We start from the raw sequence: 13290 nt of genomic DNA, 5'->3' as shown, positions 1-13290 counted from the left end.
ACCAACTAATCAACTTGTTTCCTAAAAGATGATAATGATAGTACCCAACCACGAAGGGTTTTGATGGTTAATTATTGCATGTAGTGTTCAGCCTATTGCCCAGATATAAGGAAAAGAGTCACTAAACGTTAGCTATTACCAATGTGTTTTGTGCTCATCTCCATCTTTGGGATGTAAGCTCTAAGGACACATGGAATTTGTCTCATTTGGAACTGTTTCCCAGGTTTTTAAAACAGGTATTTGATCAGTACTTGTTTAAAATAATGAATGACTCCTCTATTTAGTAGACCCCGTTTCTACTAATACAAAAATTAGCCGGGCATGGTGGTGGGCGCCTGTAATCCCAGCTACTCGGGAGGCTGAGGCAGGAGAATTGCTTGAACCTGGGAGGCAGAGGTTGCAGTGAGCTAAGATGGTGCCACTGCACTCCAGCCTGGGCAGCAGAGCGAGACTCACTCTCAAAAAAGAACAGAAAATTAAAAAAAAAAATACTGATTCCATGAATCAAATACAAAAATGTCATCATTTTATAGGTAGACTTCGTACTATACTTGTTTCTATAAATAGAACAAACAGGGATAATCCCCCCCAATTCCTACATCATGTATCTGTTTTTCAAATAATTTATGTGGTGTGACAAATGGGCCAAAGACAGGTTTACTTCTAAGGAGTGTGCAAATTTGAAGAGCCCATATGTTTTTCACCTCAGTGTATCATATACAGTTCAGAAAATCAATTAAAGACTTACTTCAGTTTTCTATATACATTTTAATGATTAGAAACAATCGATTATTAAGTCAGAATTGCAGTTACGTCTGAAAGAGCCAGACAATAAAAATAAAATCCATAATGAGCTGTTATAAGTAGGATGTTTATCTTACTAAAGAGTTTTTAAGAATTCTATTCTGATGGTATGTGACCAATGGCATGCATATACAAGACCTCAAGTCCAAGTTTGGGATAACTGTAGCCAACACCTAAAGGAAAGGTAATTATGTTTAGTTTACATGGGGCTCATACCCATGTCACTTGTCCCATCAGCACTATGCCCTCTGCAAGTGAGACTATGATGACAATGGTAGGCAGAACAAAAGGTTAACAATTGTGAAAACACAAGGTTACAGAAGTGGAGGCCTTGAAAGGCTCCAAGACTTGCCTTGGATCACAGAGCACACTGTTGGTTCATGAGATTCTCAGTGCTGCACATGGTCATAAAGCCCTTGCATAAATGTTTGAATATACAACCATCCATTTTTTAGTCAATTATGTACAAGTAAAATAAGTTTTAATGTAACAACTTACTTAAATAATGTGTGCCCTGTGAGGATTTATCCCACTTAATGGCAACTGAACTCTACCATATTACATTAACATATAACAATAGCGAATATTTACTATGTGTCAGGCACTCTTCTAATCATCAGATACGTGTTAACTCATTTAATACAGCCACCCTAGGAGCAGATGTGATTATCCTCCTCTCAGAGAGGAATGCACAGAGCGGTCACAGAAAGCAGCGTACCAGGACTCAGACCTAGAAAGTCTGGTGTCTAAGGCTAGACTCTAAATTACTGAGTTAAATGATCTAATAAAATGTATATTAAGCATATACAGTAAAACTTAAATGTGTTGACTGCTAAGCTACACAAATGTTATTTAGTACTATTATCTGTAATTCCTTTATCACTAACCAGTATTTTTTTTAAACCACCACAAAATCAAATTCTCTATTAGAATTTGCCTTTATTTTTGAATATTCAGTAAGCATTATGGCCCAATTATGTAATATGTCTAAAGAAATTTTGCTGGCTGGGTGCGGTGGCTCACGCCTGTAATCCCAGCACTTAGGGAGGCAGAGGAGGGCAGATCATTTGAGCTCAGGAGTTCAAGACTGGCCTGGGCAACATGGCAAAACCCTGTCTCTACAAAACATACAAAAACTAGCCAGGTGTGGTGGCACATGCCTGTAGTCCCAGCTATTCAGGAGGCTGAGGTGGGAGGATCACTTGAGCCCAGGAGGTTGAGGCTGCAGTGAGCCCTGATCGTGCCACAGCAATCCAGCCTGGGCAGCGGAGTGAGACCTGTTTAAAAAAAAAAAAATTGTGCACTCTTTTTTCACTGGGTCCATTTCATCTAGCAATAAATCTACATTAAGGGGAAAAATTACTATTGCTGTATGATAACTCACTTAAATTCAACAAGAAAACTTTAAGAATCTCTTTATAAAACTGAATTATATGTTCATGCATTGTAATTCCAGGAAACTAAAGAATATAAAATTACCTTTAAAAACTAATGTGCAGAATTTCAGGGGAAAATCAGTATTAACTTATAGTTTTATTACTGATATAAAAGAAAACTTCAGATACTGTACAGTAAGGTATGCTGTAGAACACTATAATACACTATTACCAATTATTCATTACTCAAATGTAATATATACAGCAATCACGAAATCAGAAAATAATGGGCAACAGCCAGTGCCTTAAGGGTGACATAACATCTATACTATTTTATTGAGCAGTTAAAGCACTTGCTATTTTTCTAAATATTTACACTATTACTGCTTATGTTTACAAATTCTACATATCGTTTCCCTCCAAAAAGTAGACTTTCCAGTTCTTGGCACTAATTCTTAAGTCAAATAAGCCTGGAAATACTGATAACCTTTTCATTATTTTATTGCTCTACCACAGGCATAAGGGCTCAGGACGAGATTTCTGCATTCTAAAGAAAAGTATGCAACACCTTAAACTTTTAAAAACTAAGTAATTGATACTCACAAGCAGGTAACATCAACTAAAACTTTTTTCTTTACTAATTTTTCCTTTTCTTTTACAAGAGAATAATCATTATTATACTACAAAAGCATGTAGTCTCCATAATTAAAAAATTAAATGTCAGATATACAAGTAATGGCATTTTCTCCAATAATTCACAATTTTTACAATTTCTGCTATTTTGAAACAAACATTAAAATTCTCACGATTTAGGTATCATTAAATATTAACTGAAACACTTAGCATCTCAAAGAATTATCAAGAATGGTAGAACTTGTAATTAACTCTATAACTTACATTGGTGATATAGTTCCCCTGTTATTTTATTTCTTAAATATACATTCTACTAAGCAATATTTTCATGTGAACAGCTCTGGTTTGAAAAATTAATTTATACTGTGAAGAGCCTTAAGATTGTACAATTTTGTTAAATTATATGATAACCTTGAATGGTAGGATACATTTACTCGACTTAGAATATGGCGCTATTATTATAATAAATGGTCATTTTTAATTCACATTAAGTGGAATTTAATCCAATTTTGCAAAGGCTTTGTTTTTATAAAAAGCTTAAGATGGAAACCTTGCTTTGAGAACCATAAAACCCAAAATCTGTGCTGCAGTATTTTAAGTATGGACCAATTGAAATTACTGTTGAAAAATGAAGACAAAACTGTATTGATATTCTGAAATAAATACTTTTTATGTTGTCACTATATTGACCAGTTGAAGTGTAATAACAGAAGTAAATTTTTTACCTAAAGGTTAGTTATTAGTGAGGTCTACATATTTAGAGAGTTATTCTGTAGCAGATAGTATTGGTAGGTAACTACATAAAACAATACTTTTATACATTTTGCATTTAGTAGCTAACGTGATGTCAGTACAATTCTCAAAAACCTGTCATTAGTAGTATGAGTTGCTAGCAAGTGATCTTCCCTGAGGTAAGAGACCATATGCAAAAGTCAGTGTTCATCTCCAATGAAGATACCTAAAAATAATGGCAATAAGGACCTGTGGCCAGGAATTACAGATGCATTTCAGATTGATATCTTAATTGCACGCAGTAGGCTTGACTGTAAAAACCAAACTAAAAATCACTGGAAGACACAGAGCCAGTATCAGTCAAAAAAATTAGTATTTGCTAACTTTCTCAGGCCTCTACCCTAACATTTTCCAATAAAATATCTGAAACAGAGTGAAGGGGGAGAAATGGGTTTGCTCTTTAACTAGTTCCTGAGTAACCATTCTCATGGAGTTAATTATATTCTATTTTAATATATGGCAGCATCTTGTTTTCTTCAACTTACACCAATTTCTCACTACCAGTATTCTAGATATATACTATCTTCAACACTACCTGGACTTCAGGTCATCAACTTAAATTTGGTATGATTACCTATAGAAAGGATTATTGAAGAAAAAATTTACAACTTTATTTCAATGTTTACTGAAGCACTGCAAACAGAATTGCAGGAATGCATTTTAGTTATAATCTTACATCTAGGGCTAAAAAAAATTTTTTTTACCTGAGATGTCTAGCTTGCACTCCAAGATGTGGCTATATCACAAATGGCAGTACTAGAAAAATAACCATTCTACAGTAATGTATTTGGTTATGAAAACCATATGGAAAGACAAAGGATGATATTTAAAAACTTAAAGAAACCCTATTCTAAAACTTCTTTGTGAGGATACCTGGCCTACTTCTCAAAAACCATCAAAACACCCCGCCAAATTTTCAGCTGATTTGAAATAATTTCAAGAAATTTGATCACTTATCAGAATTGAGCCTTTTATTCATTTATCAAGGGAGAACCCAAATTGTTATTGTACTATTCATACCTAACTGGCTTTTAAATAGCATTGCTGTAGCTAGAGAAATAAAGTTGTTCAGAGATTAAGTCCATCTTCTAACATTCACATATGCATTCTAATTTGCACTAAATGTAAGAATAGGGAGATAAAGTTTGTTTCTGATATTTTATGTTAATGCTATGAGATATCTGTCAGTTATCAATGAAGAAAATATTTGTTAAAGATGATTATATCATTTTACATGAAAGCAGTGCATTTTTTGATTAAACAGTTTTCCTGTATTTAAATCCCCCTCAAAAAAGTTCCAGTGGCTGAAAAAGCCAAAAATAATTATAGTGGTTAGTGAAGTGATATTTGTAATTTGTAGTTTAATACACAGAAGCCACCTTTACTAAGTAGTAAATAGTATTTGGTAGCTACAGCTCTTATTTTATGCAAAAATAGTGTACAATATAAAAGTTAAAAAATTTCCTGCTGTTTTGATAGGGAGAAGATGCTTGAAAGAAAATATAGGATGAAGATAAAATATAAAGACAAACGTGATAATGTGACAAAAACTAACCCAAATATATATTTTGCTCAGATACACCTGTAAAATGTCTAGATTCTCCATTCTTTCCTTATTTAAAATAGAGTAGTTTGTTTAAGAAGTGGGTTCAGTTAGAGATACTTTCACAGAAAGATGACCAAAATCTGCCTTATCTGGAAACACAAGTTAAAGTACTGTCTATATCCCTTATGAATCAATAGGCAGAGATTTTTAAACATCTGATAAAATACTTTGACATACATTTTCTTAGAATTACAAACACAGTTCTGCATCTGTTACATGTGCAAACAGAGACAGCCAGGCTTTGAATGCTCTAGGTAAGAGATTGTATTAACATACATTTTGTCTTTCAGCCATTCAAATTCAACTTAATTTCAGTGAACAGAGGAAAAATATGGGTTGAAATGTACATTTCAGAATACAGATTTGCAGAATAAAATAAAATAGTGCAATACCAATCTCAGGATAAACACTTTTGTTGTTTTTAAGGAATGAGCATGAAAGCTGCTTCTCAAGGAAACTGGCACTAAAGATTTGATGAATACACTAAGCAAACACCCAGCCGATCAGGGTGTGATGCAGTAAAATTTGCATCTAAACCCAAGTGAAGCCAACTAATACAGAAACTTACGGATTCTAAGAAAAAAAAAAAAACATTTTGGCTCAAAGGGGCGTAAATACACTTAGCATATACAGGCTTAAATACCACTGATCAAAATTGTAGAACAATTAACTCATTCATAAAGATAAACTCTTATTTATAAATTCTCTACTGCTACCATTATTTCTTTTTCTACCACACTTTGCAATCAACTTTTCTGCAAGATTGAAAAAAAAAATCAGGTGGTTCTTGACCAAGCCAGGAATCAAAAATAATGGTAACATATTAATAACGAGCACACACAATTGGCTGTGTTGACTCAGACAGCAACACAACTGAATCACATTGACCTCATCAATCTAGAAGAGATTTTTCCCCAACCTTGCACAAATCAGCAAAATGTTATATCATTACATTCTATTCTCAAGACATTTTCGCCAAGAAATCTCTATGAATGTGTTTACGTTCATGGAAACACTTGCATCCCACTGTCTAATAAATAATTGTATGAATTTTAAGATACAATTTAGTCCAGATAAAATTCAAGTTTACATAAACCTTTTGACACTAGTATGTGAGATGGTTACCTTGATGACATCAACATTAGCAAAATCTCATTTCCCCTCCATTTCTAGCCTTTTCAGAAATCAAACGTATTTAGTAAGACAATTTTCTTGTTGGAAACATTAACACTTTCGTGGAATTAAAATTACAAAGAACTTCCAATGAACCACATACATGGAAAAAAGTCATCTCAGCAGATCTAATAGCTAATTTATAGAAATTCAGAGCCAGCCTGGGCAGCAGTATATTAAAAGCTATGGCCAATCACACACTTGCTATCATGCACTGAATAACAAGATATAATCTTTGAATTACATACGTACAAGATTTTTAATGACTAATCAAGTTACGTGGCCCAGCCAACAAATATTACATATTCACAATAAACATTCTGCCTTTATTAGCCTCTAATTAAATCAAGAGTGATCCATTGGCTCAGTTGTGTTAGTCATCTCAGCATCTTGACTATCCATCTCTTCAAGCTCTTCCACGGAATTTCCCCTTTGTGCTTTTGACCTTGTGGCAAAGGCTGCTCCCAGTGCATCTGCTACACAGCCATCAGTTGTTTCTGTATTCAAATTTTCAGTACCACCAGTTAAAGGAAAAGATTCAGGCAAGCCAGTCTGAAGACTCTCAGACTTTGCAGAAGAACTCACAACTTCTATTTTCCTTTCAGGAGGATCAGATGGTGACTGCTCTGTACTTTGATCCCGCAAGTGCCTGTCCATTGAAGCCTGAATAGAAGAAACCATTTCCTGCAATTTTTTTCGCTGGGCCTCAACCAAATCAGGATCAAGCTGCCTGCCGTCTCTCATTGTTACTACTCCAGGAGCTATTCGAATAAGCTCACTATTACTAGAAGAAGCTGTGAATACAGAAGGCTCTGTTTTAGTGGAACTATTACTAAAGTCTGTCCCTGTGTTATGCTTTCTTACAACTGAAGTTTCCCTAGCTCTTGGATCAAGGTGTGGGTTACCAGATGCAGTTCCTAAAGAATGCCCTTTTCCCTGAAAGGCAGTTACGTTATGAAGTTGCTCAGATTTCTTTTTTACTACTCCACCACTACCTAGTTTTAATAGCCCATGTGAGGGACTTGATTCCCTACTTCTTGTAGTAGCCTCTGCTCGAACCTGACTTACAGCCTCTTTAACTAAATCTTCAACATCAGGACCAATGGGGAAATGTCCTGCAGCATCCACACACAATTCCAGTCTATCTTCAGAAGCATTATAGACAAAGGTTTTGCCAGGCAGATGTGGAAAAGTACAATGCTTGCCATCAGCCATTCCTAAAAAGGGGAAAAGATATTTAACATATTAAAATCTTAAGGTATTAACAAAGTATATTCAAGACAATTATAGTTAAAATAGTGAATTTTAAATAACAATTCACAGATAACAGCTTTCAAAACAAAATTCATTCACATTTATTGTATTACAAAAAAGAACCATCACCATAGACCCTGAAGTAGTTCTCCCCAGAGATCTTTTTTAAAAAATCATCCTATTAGCAAAGTTAAGAACGGGGCTTGAGGTCGTGCAGTGGCTCACACCTGTAAACTCAGCACTTTGGGAGGCTGAGGTGGATGGATCACCTGAGGTCAGGAGCTTCAGACCAGCCTGGTCAACATGGTGAAACCCCATCTCTACTGAGAATACAAAAAAATAGCTGGGCGTGGCAGCAGGCGCCTGTAATCCCAGCTACTCGGGAGGCTGAGGCAGGAGAATCGCTTGAACCTGGGAGGCAGAGGTTGCAGTGAGCAGAGATCACGGCACTGCACTCCAGCCTGGACAACAAAAGTGAAACTCCATCTAAAAACAAAATGGGGCTTGAGGCCAGGTACAGTGGTTCATGCATGTAATCCCAGCACTTTGGGAGGCAGACGGGTGGATCACCTGAGGTCAGGAGTTCAAGACCAGCCTGACCAAAATGGTGAAACCCCGTCTCTACTACTAATACAAAAAAAAAAAAAAAAAAAAATAGCCGGGCGTGGTGGCATGAGCCTATAGTCCCAGCTACTCAGCACAGCAGGCTAAGGCAGGAGAACCGCCTGAACTTGGGAGGCAAAGGTTGCAGTGGGCCGAGATCAAATCACTGCACTCCAGCCTGGGTGACAGAGTGAGACTCTCTCAAAAAAAAAAAAAAAAAAAAAAAAAAGGGAATAAAAAAAAAACCACAAAAAAAAAAAAAAAAAAAAAAAAAAAAATGGGGATTGAACAAACAGCTGAGCTATAAAGAAAACACAATGTGAACAAATAAAAGAATATACTTTTATTACTAAAATTCAGATTATAAACTTTGCCAAAACAGTTATCAAGGCAAAGTGAGGTATACCTAACTTGTTACACAGTGTGTTGAACTAAAAATCAAGTCATTCTATTGAATTGTAAAATACCAGAAAGGTGTTTTCACAGTGTGCCGTAGGTATGTATCTTTCACAAATATAAAAAAAATAAGATATTCCATAGTTAAAGCAGTAGCTATGGGGCACATTTAGAAAAACTAAATAATGCACTGTGACTTCAGTGTGAACTAACACTTGCTTGTAAAAAATTTAAAATACCTTATTCAATTAAATTCCTTTGAAATAATTCTTATTCATTTCTGGTAGGCCAGAACCACCCAAGTAAGCCAGGGGTTATGGATGCTCCTCACAAGACTCACTGCTGTTTATTTCTCCTGGTCCACTAATGTAGCAGCAGAGGATAAAAATTTTAAAGTAAACTCTTATTTTCTAGTCAAGCAGTTGGTCTCACTACAGGGTATTCAAAAATTTTACACTTGTTTCAGCCTGTGTATTAAAAAAAAAAATGTGTGTTTTAAACAATCCACTACCTTTACACTTTAAAATTGTCACTCTAAGTATACTCCACATATGTGACAGTAAGCGTTTTCCAATTTATAACATTATATACTATTTTGGAAAAAAAGATAAAGAATATTTTATAATATATGGTACATCATAATATGTTTCTGGCAAAATATAAAGGCAAAAGCAAACTAGTAAGAAACAAATGAAAGGGTAAGTGCTAGCTACAGAAATTCAGAGAGGAGGGATAATGAATAAACTTGGGAATGCTTTGTGGGCATTTAGGCATTCTCCAGTTTTGTAGGATATTAAGAATAGTTATTCCTTCCCTTAAAAGAGCTTCAATGGTTCTAATGTACCTCTCTGAGAATATTCCAAACAACTAGCAAAAATAGCTCAATTGCAAATGAATAAATAACATACATTAATTTCAAATAAACATTAATTTCAATGGTAGGTAAAGTATCAATTAATAAAAATCCAAGTAGAATTTCCTCTTGACACATTTTCAGCAGAGATAAATGACAAAAACAGACACGCCAAAGTTGAAGTCAGAGATGTGGTCTAAATACTACTTTTCTGGGCACATCTGGAATGAGTTTATTGGTTACCAATCCCTGTCCTCAGAGATCTATAAACTATAGCTCAGGAAACAAAGGTAGCAAAGAAGAGAATTTTATAAGGCCAAAACTGCCTCAAGGCAAAGCTTTTAAACATCCATCTGAATAGATAACATCTACTGAGTCTCACTATGTGCCAGGAACTAAAATAGACTCTGAGGATTTAAAAATAAAATTACCATAATTCTTAGAAGACAGATATAAAAAGATGATTATAATACAATTGGGTAAGTATAATGATGGGTATATTACTCATTTCACTCAATTATTTAAGGATTAAATGAGAAAACATTGAAGCACATTAAAAACATTAAAACATTGAAGCACATACCACAGTGCCTAATATCAATCAGGTAGTCAATATGTTTTAATTCTTCTATTAGAACAAAAAGGCCGGGCGCGGTGGCTCACGCCTGTAATCCCAGCACTTTGGGAGGCCGAGACGGGCGGATCACGAAGTCCAGGAGATCGAGACAATCCTGGCTAACATGGTGAAACCCCGTCTCTACTAAAAAATACAAAAAACTAGACGGGCGAGGTGGCGGGCGCCTGTAGTCCCAGCTCCTCGGGAGGCTGAGGCAGGAGAATGGTGTAAACCCGGGAGGCGGAGCTTGCAGTGAGCTGAGATCTGGCCACTGTACTCCAGCCTGGGCGACAGAGCGTGACTCCGTCTCAAAAAAAAAAAAAAAAAAAAAAAAAAACAAAACGGTTTTGTGGCCGGGCGTGGTGGCTCACTACTGTAATCCCAGCACTTTAGAGGCCAAGGCAGGCAGATCACTTGAGGTCAGGAGTTCAAGACCAGCCTGGCCAACATGGTAAAACCTAGTCTCTACTAAAAATACAAAAAGTAGCTGGGCATGGTGGTGGTGTGTGAGCCTGTAGTCCTAGTAACTAGGGAGACTGAGGCAGGAGAACTGCTTGAACCCAGGAGGTGGAGGTTGCAGTGAGCTGAGATGGCGCCACTGTACTCCAACCTGGGCGACAAAACAAGACTCCATCTCAAAAAAAAAAAAAAAGGTTATGCAGTTGTTTCCAGATTGCTACTGTGATGCTTTCCCTTGGCTATCCCTAGAAAGAGTCATAGTTCCACATAAGTTCATCACAGTATTACTTACAATGAAACAATGGAAAAAAATCTCAATTTTCAACAAGAAATAATTAAGTAAATTATTTCCTATCTACCTGATGGAAGTATATGCAGCTATTAAAATTTAGATAAATAGGCCTGGTGCTGTGGCTCACACCTGTAATCCCAGCACTTTGGGAGGCCGAGGCGGGCATATCATGAGGTCAAGAGTTTGAGACCAGCCTGGCCAACATTGTGAAACCCCATCTCTACTAAAAATACAAAAATTAGCCAGGCATGCTGGTGCGCGCCTGTAGTCCCAGCTACTCAGGAGGACGAGGCAGGGAGAATTGCTTGAACCCAAGAGGTGGAGGTTGTGGTAAGCCAAGATTGTGCCACTGCACTCCAGTCTGGGCAACAGAGCAAGACTCCATCTCAAAAAAAAAAAAAAAAAAAAAAAAAAAAAAAAAAAAATTAGCTAAATAATGCTTGAACCCAAGAGGCAGAGGCTGCAGTGAGCCCAGATCACGCCACTGCACTCCAGACTGGGCAACTGAGTGAGACTCCATCTCAAAAAAAAAAAAAAAAAATTAGATTTAAGCTGTGATGCTTGATATATACAGTAAAATGTGCATGATGCTGCAGTAGCAGGAAAAAAATCTAAGTACTATGATTACAATCTTGCCTAAAACATGTATGTATAAGACAAATATTTTTAAATGATAGGTGATGTTTCCCATTTCTATAGTTTCTGGACGTTTATACCATTATTAAAAAACTCCAGCCAGGCGTGGTGACTCAGCACGTTGGGAGGCTGAGGAGGGAGGATCGCTTGAGGCTAGGAGTTTGATACCAACTGGGCAACATGGTAAGACCCTGGTCTCTACAAAAAAACAAAAGGTTAGCTGAGAGTGATGGCATACACCTATAGTCTCAGTTTTTTGGGAGGCTGAGGCAGGAGGATCATTGAGCTCTGGAGTCTGAGGCTGCAGTGAGCTATTACTGAGCCACTGAACTCCAACATGGGTAATAACAAGAAACTGTCTAAAAACAAAACAAAAAACAAACGCCCCAATTTAAAATATATATTTAAAAATCAACGGATAGGCCAGGCACAGTGGCTCACACCTGTAACCCCAGCACTTTGGGAGGCCTGGGCAACAGGGCAAGACTCCCTGTCAAAAAAAAAAAAAAAAAAAAAAAAAAGGATATACTTTAAACACAATACAAATACTGTTGTGATACTTTTAAGCATAATTGTTCAGGGTTTTTTTTGGCAGGTATAGACAGAATGTTCAGATTTCATATAGTCCTTTGAATTTTAAGAAGCAAGGCACATTAAAAATTCTCTATCACATATCAACAATTCCATTATTTAAGGTCGGGTATGGTGGCTCACGCCTGTAATCCCAGCACTTTGGGAGGCTGAGGCAGGCGGATCACAAGGTCAGGAGATCGAGACCATCCTGGCTAGCACAGTGAAACCCCATCTCTACTAAAAATACAAAAAAAAATTAGGCTGGTCTGGTGGCGGGCACCCGTAGTCTCAGCTACTCAGGAGGCTGAGGCAGGAGAATGGTGTGAACCCAGGATGTGGAACTTGCAGTGAGCCAAGATCGTGCCACTGCACTCCAGCCAGGGCGACAGAGCGAGACTCCATCTCAAAAACAAAACAAAACAAAACAAAAGTTCCATTACTTATATATGCTAATGATATGTATACTAGTATTTATAGTTACATTATTCTTTACATTAAAAACCTAGAAACTACCCAAAAGCTCATGAGCAGAACAATGAATTGTGTTAAAAACAATACAACAGAATACTATGCAGCAGTGAAAATGAATAACCTATAGTTGAATTCATCAACATAGATGTATCTGAAAAAGTGTTGCTAAACTAAACAAGTTAGCCAGGTATGGGGCTCATGCCTGTAATCTCAGCACTTGGGGAGGCAGAGGCAAATCGACTACTTGAGCCTAAGAGTTCTAGCCTGGGCAACCTAAGGAGACCTCACCTCTACAAAAAATTTTAAAAATTAGCTGGGTGTGGTGGCACATGCCTGTAGTCCCAGCAACTTGGAAGGCTGAGGCAGAAGGATCACTTGAGCCTGGGAGGTTAAGGCTGCAGGGAGCTGTGATCATACCACTGTGCTCCAGCCTGAGAGTAAAATCCCATCTCATAAAAAAAAAAAAAAAAAGCCAGGCGCAGTGGCTCACACCTGTAATCCCAGCACTTTGGGAGGCCGAGGCGGGTGGATCACAAGGTCAGCAGATCAAGACCATCCTGGCTAACACAGTGAAACCTCGTCTCTACTAAAAATACAAAAAATTAGCCAGGCACGGTGGCAGGCACCTGTAGTCCCAGCTGTTCAAGTGGCTGAGGCAGGAGAATGGTGTGAACCCAGGAGGCAGAGCTTGCAGTGAGCCGAGATCGCACCACTGCACTCCAGCGTGGGTGACAGAGCAAGACTCTGTCTCAC

General features: G+C 37.2%; 1 protein-coding gene across 1 annotated transcript in view; it reads right to left on the bottom strand.

Annotated features, from left to right (window-relative positions):
• Positions 1 to 753: 753 nt before the first annotated feature.
• VCPIP1 (valosin containing protein interacting protein 1) overlaps positions 754 to 13290 on the bottom strand; it is a 43293-nt gene continuing 30756 nt past the window's right edge. Inside the window, exon 3 of the mRNA XM_017896317.1 lies at positions 754 to 7601. Within this exon, the coding sequence (XP_017751806.1) occupies positions 6730 to 7601 (872 nt within the window). The 3' untranslated portion in view covers positions 754 to 6729. The remainder of the gene's footprint in view (positions 7602 to 13290) is intronic.

This window comes from Rhinopithecus bieti, unplaced genomic scaffold, assembly GCF_001698545.2.
Source record: "Rhinopithecus bieti isolate Rb0 unplaced genomic scaffold, ASM169854v2 scaffold_27306, whole genome shotgun sequence".
NCBI classification, from domain to species: Eukaryota; Metazoa; Chordata; class Mammalia; order Primates; family Cercopithecidae; genus Rhinopithecus; species Rhinopithecus bieti.
This window is presented reverse-complemented; position numbering and strand designations above follow the sequence as displayed.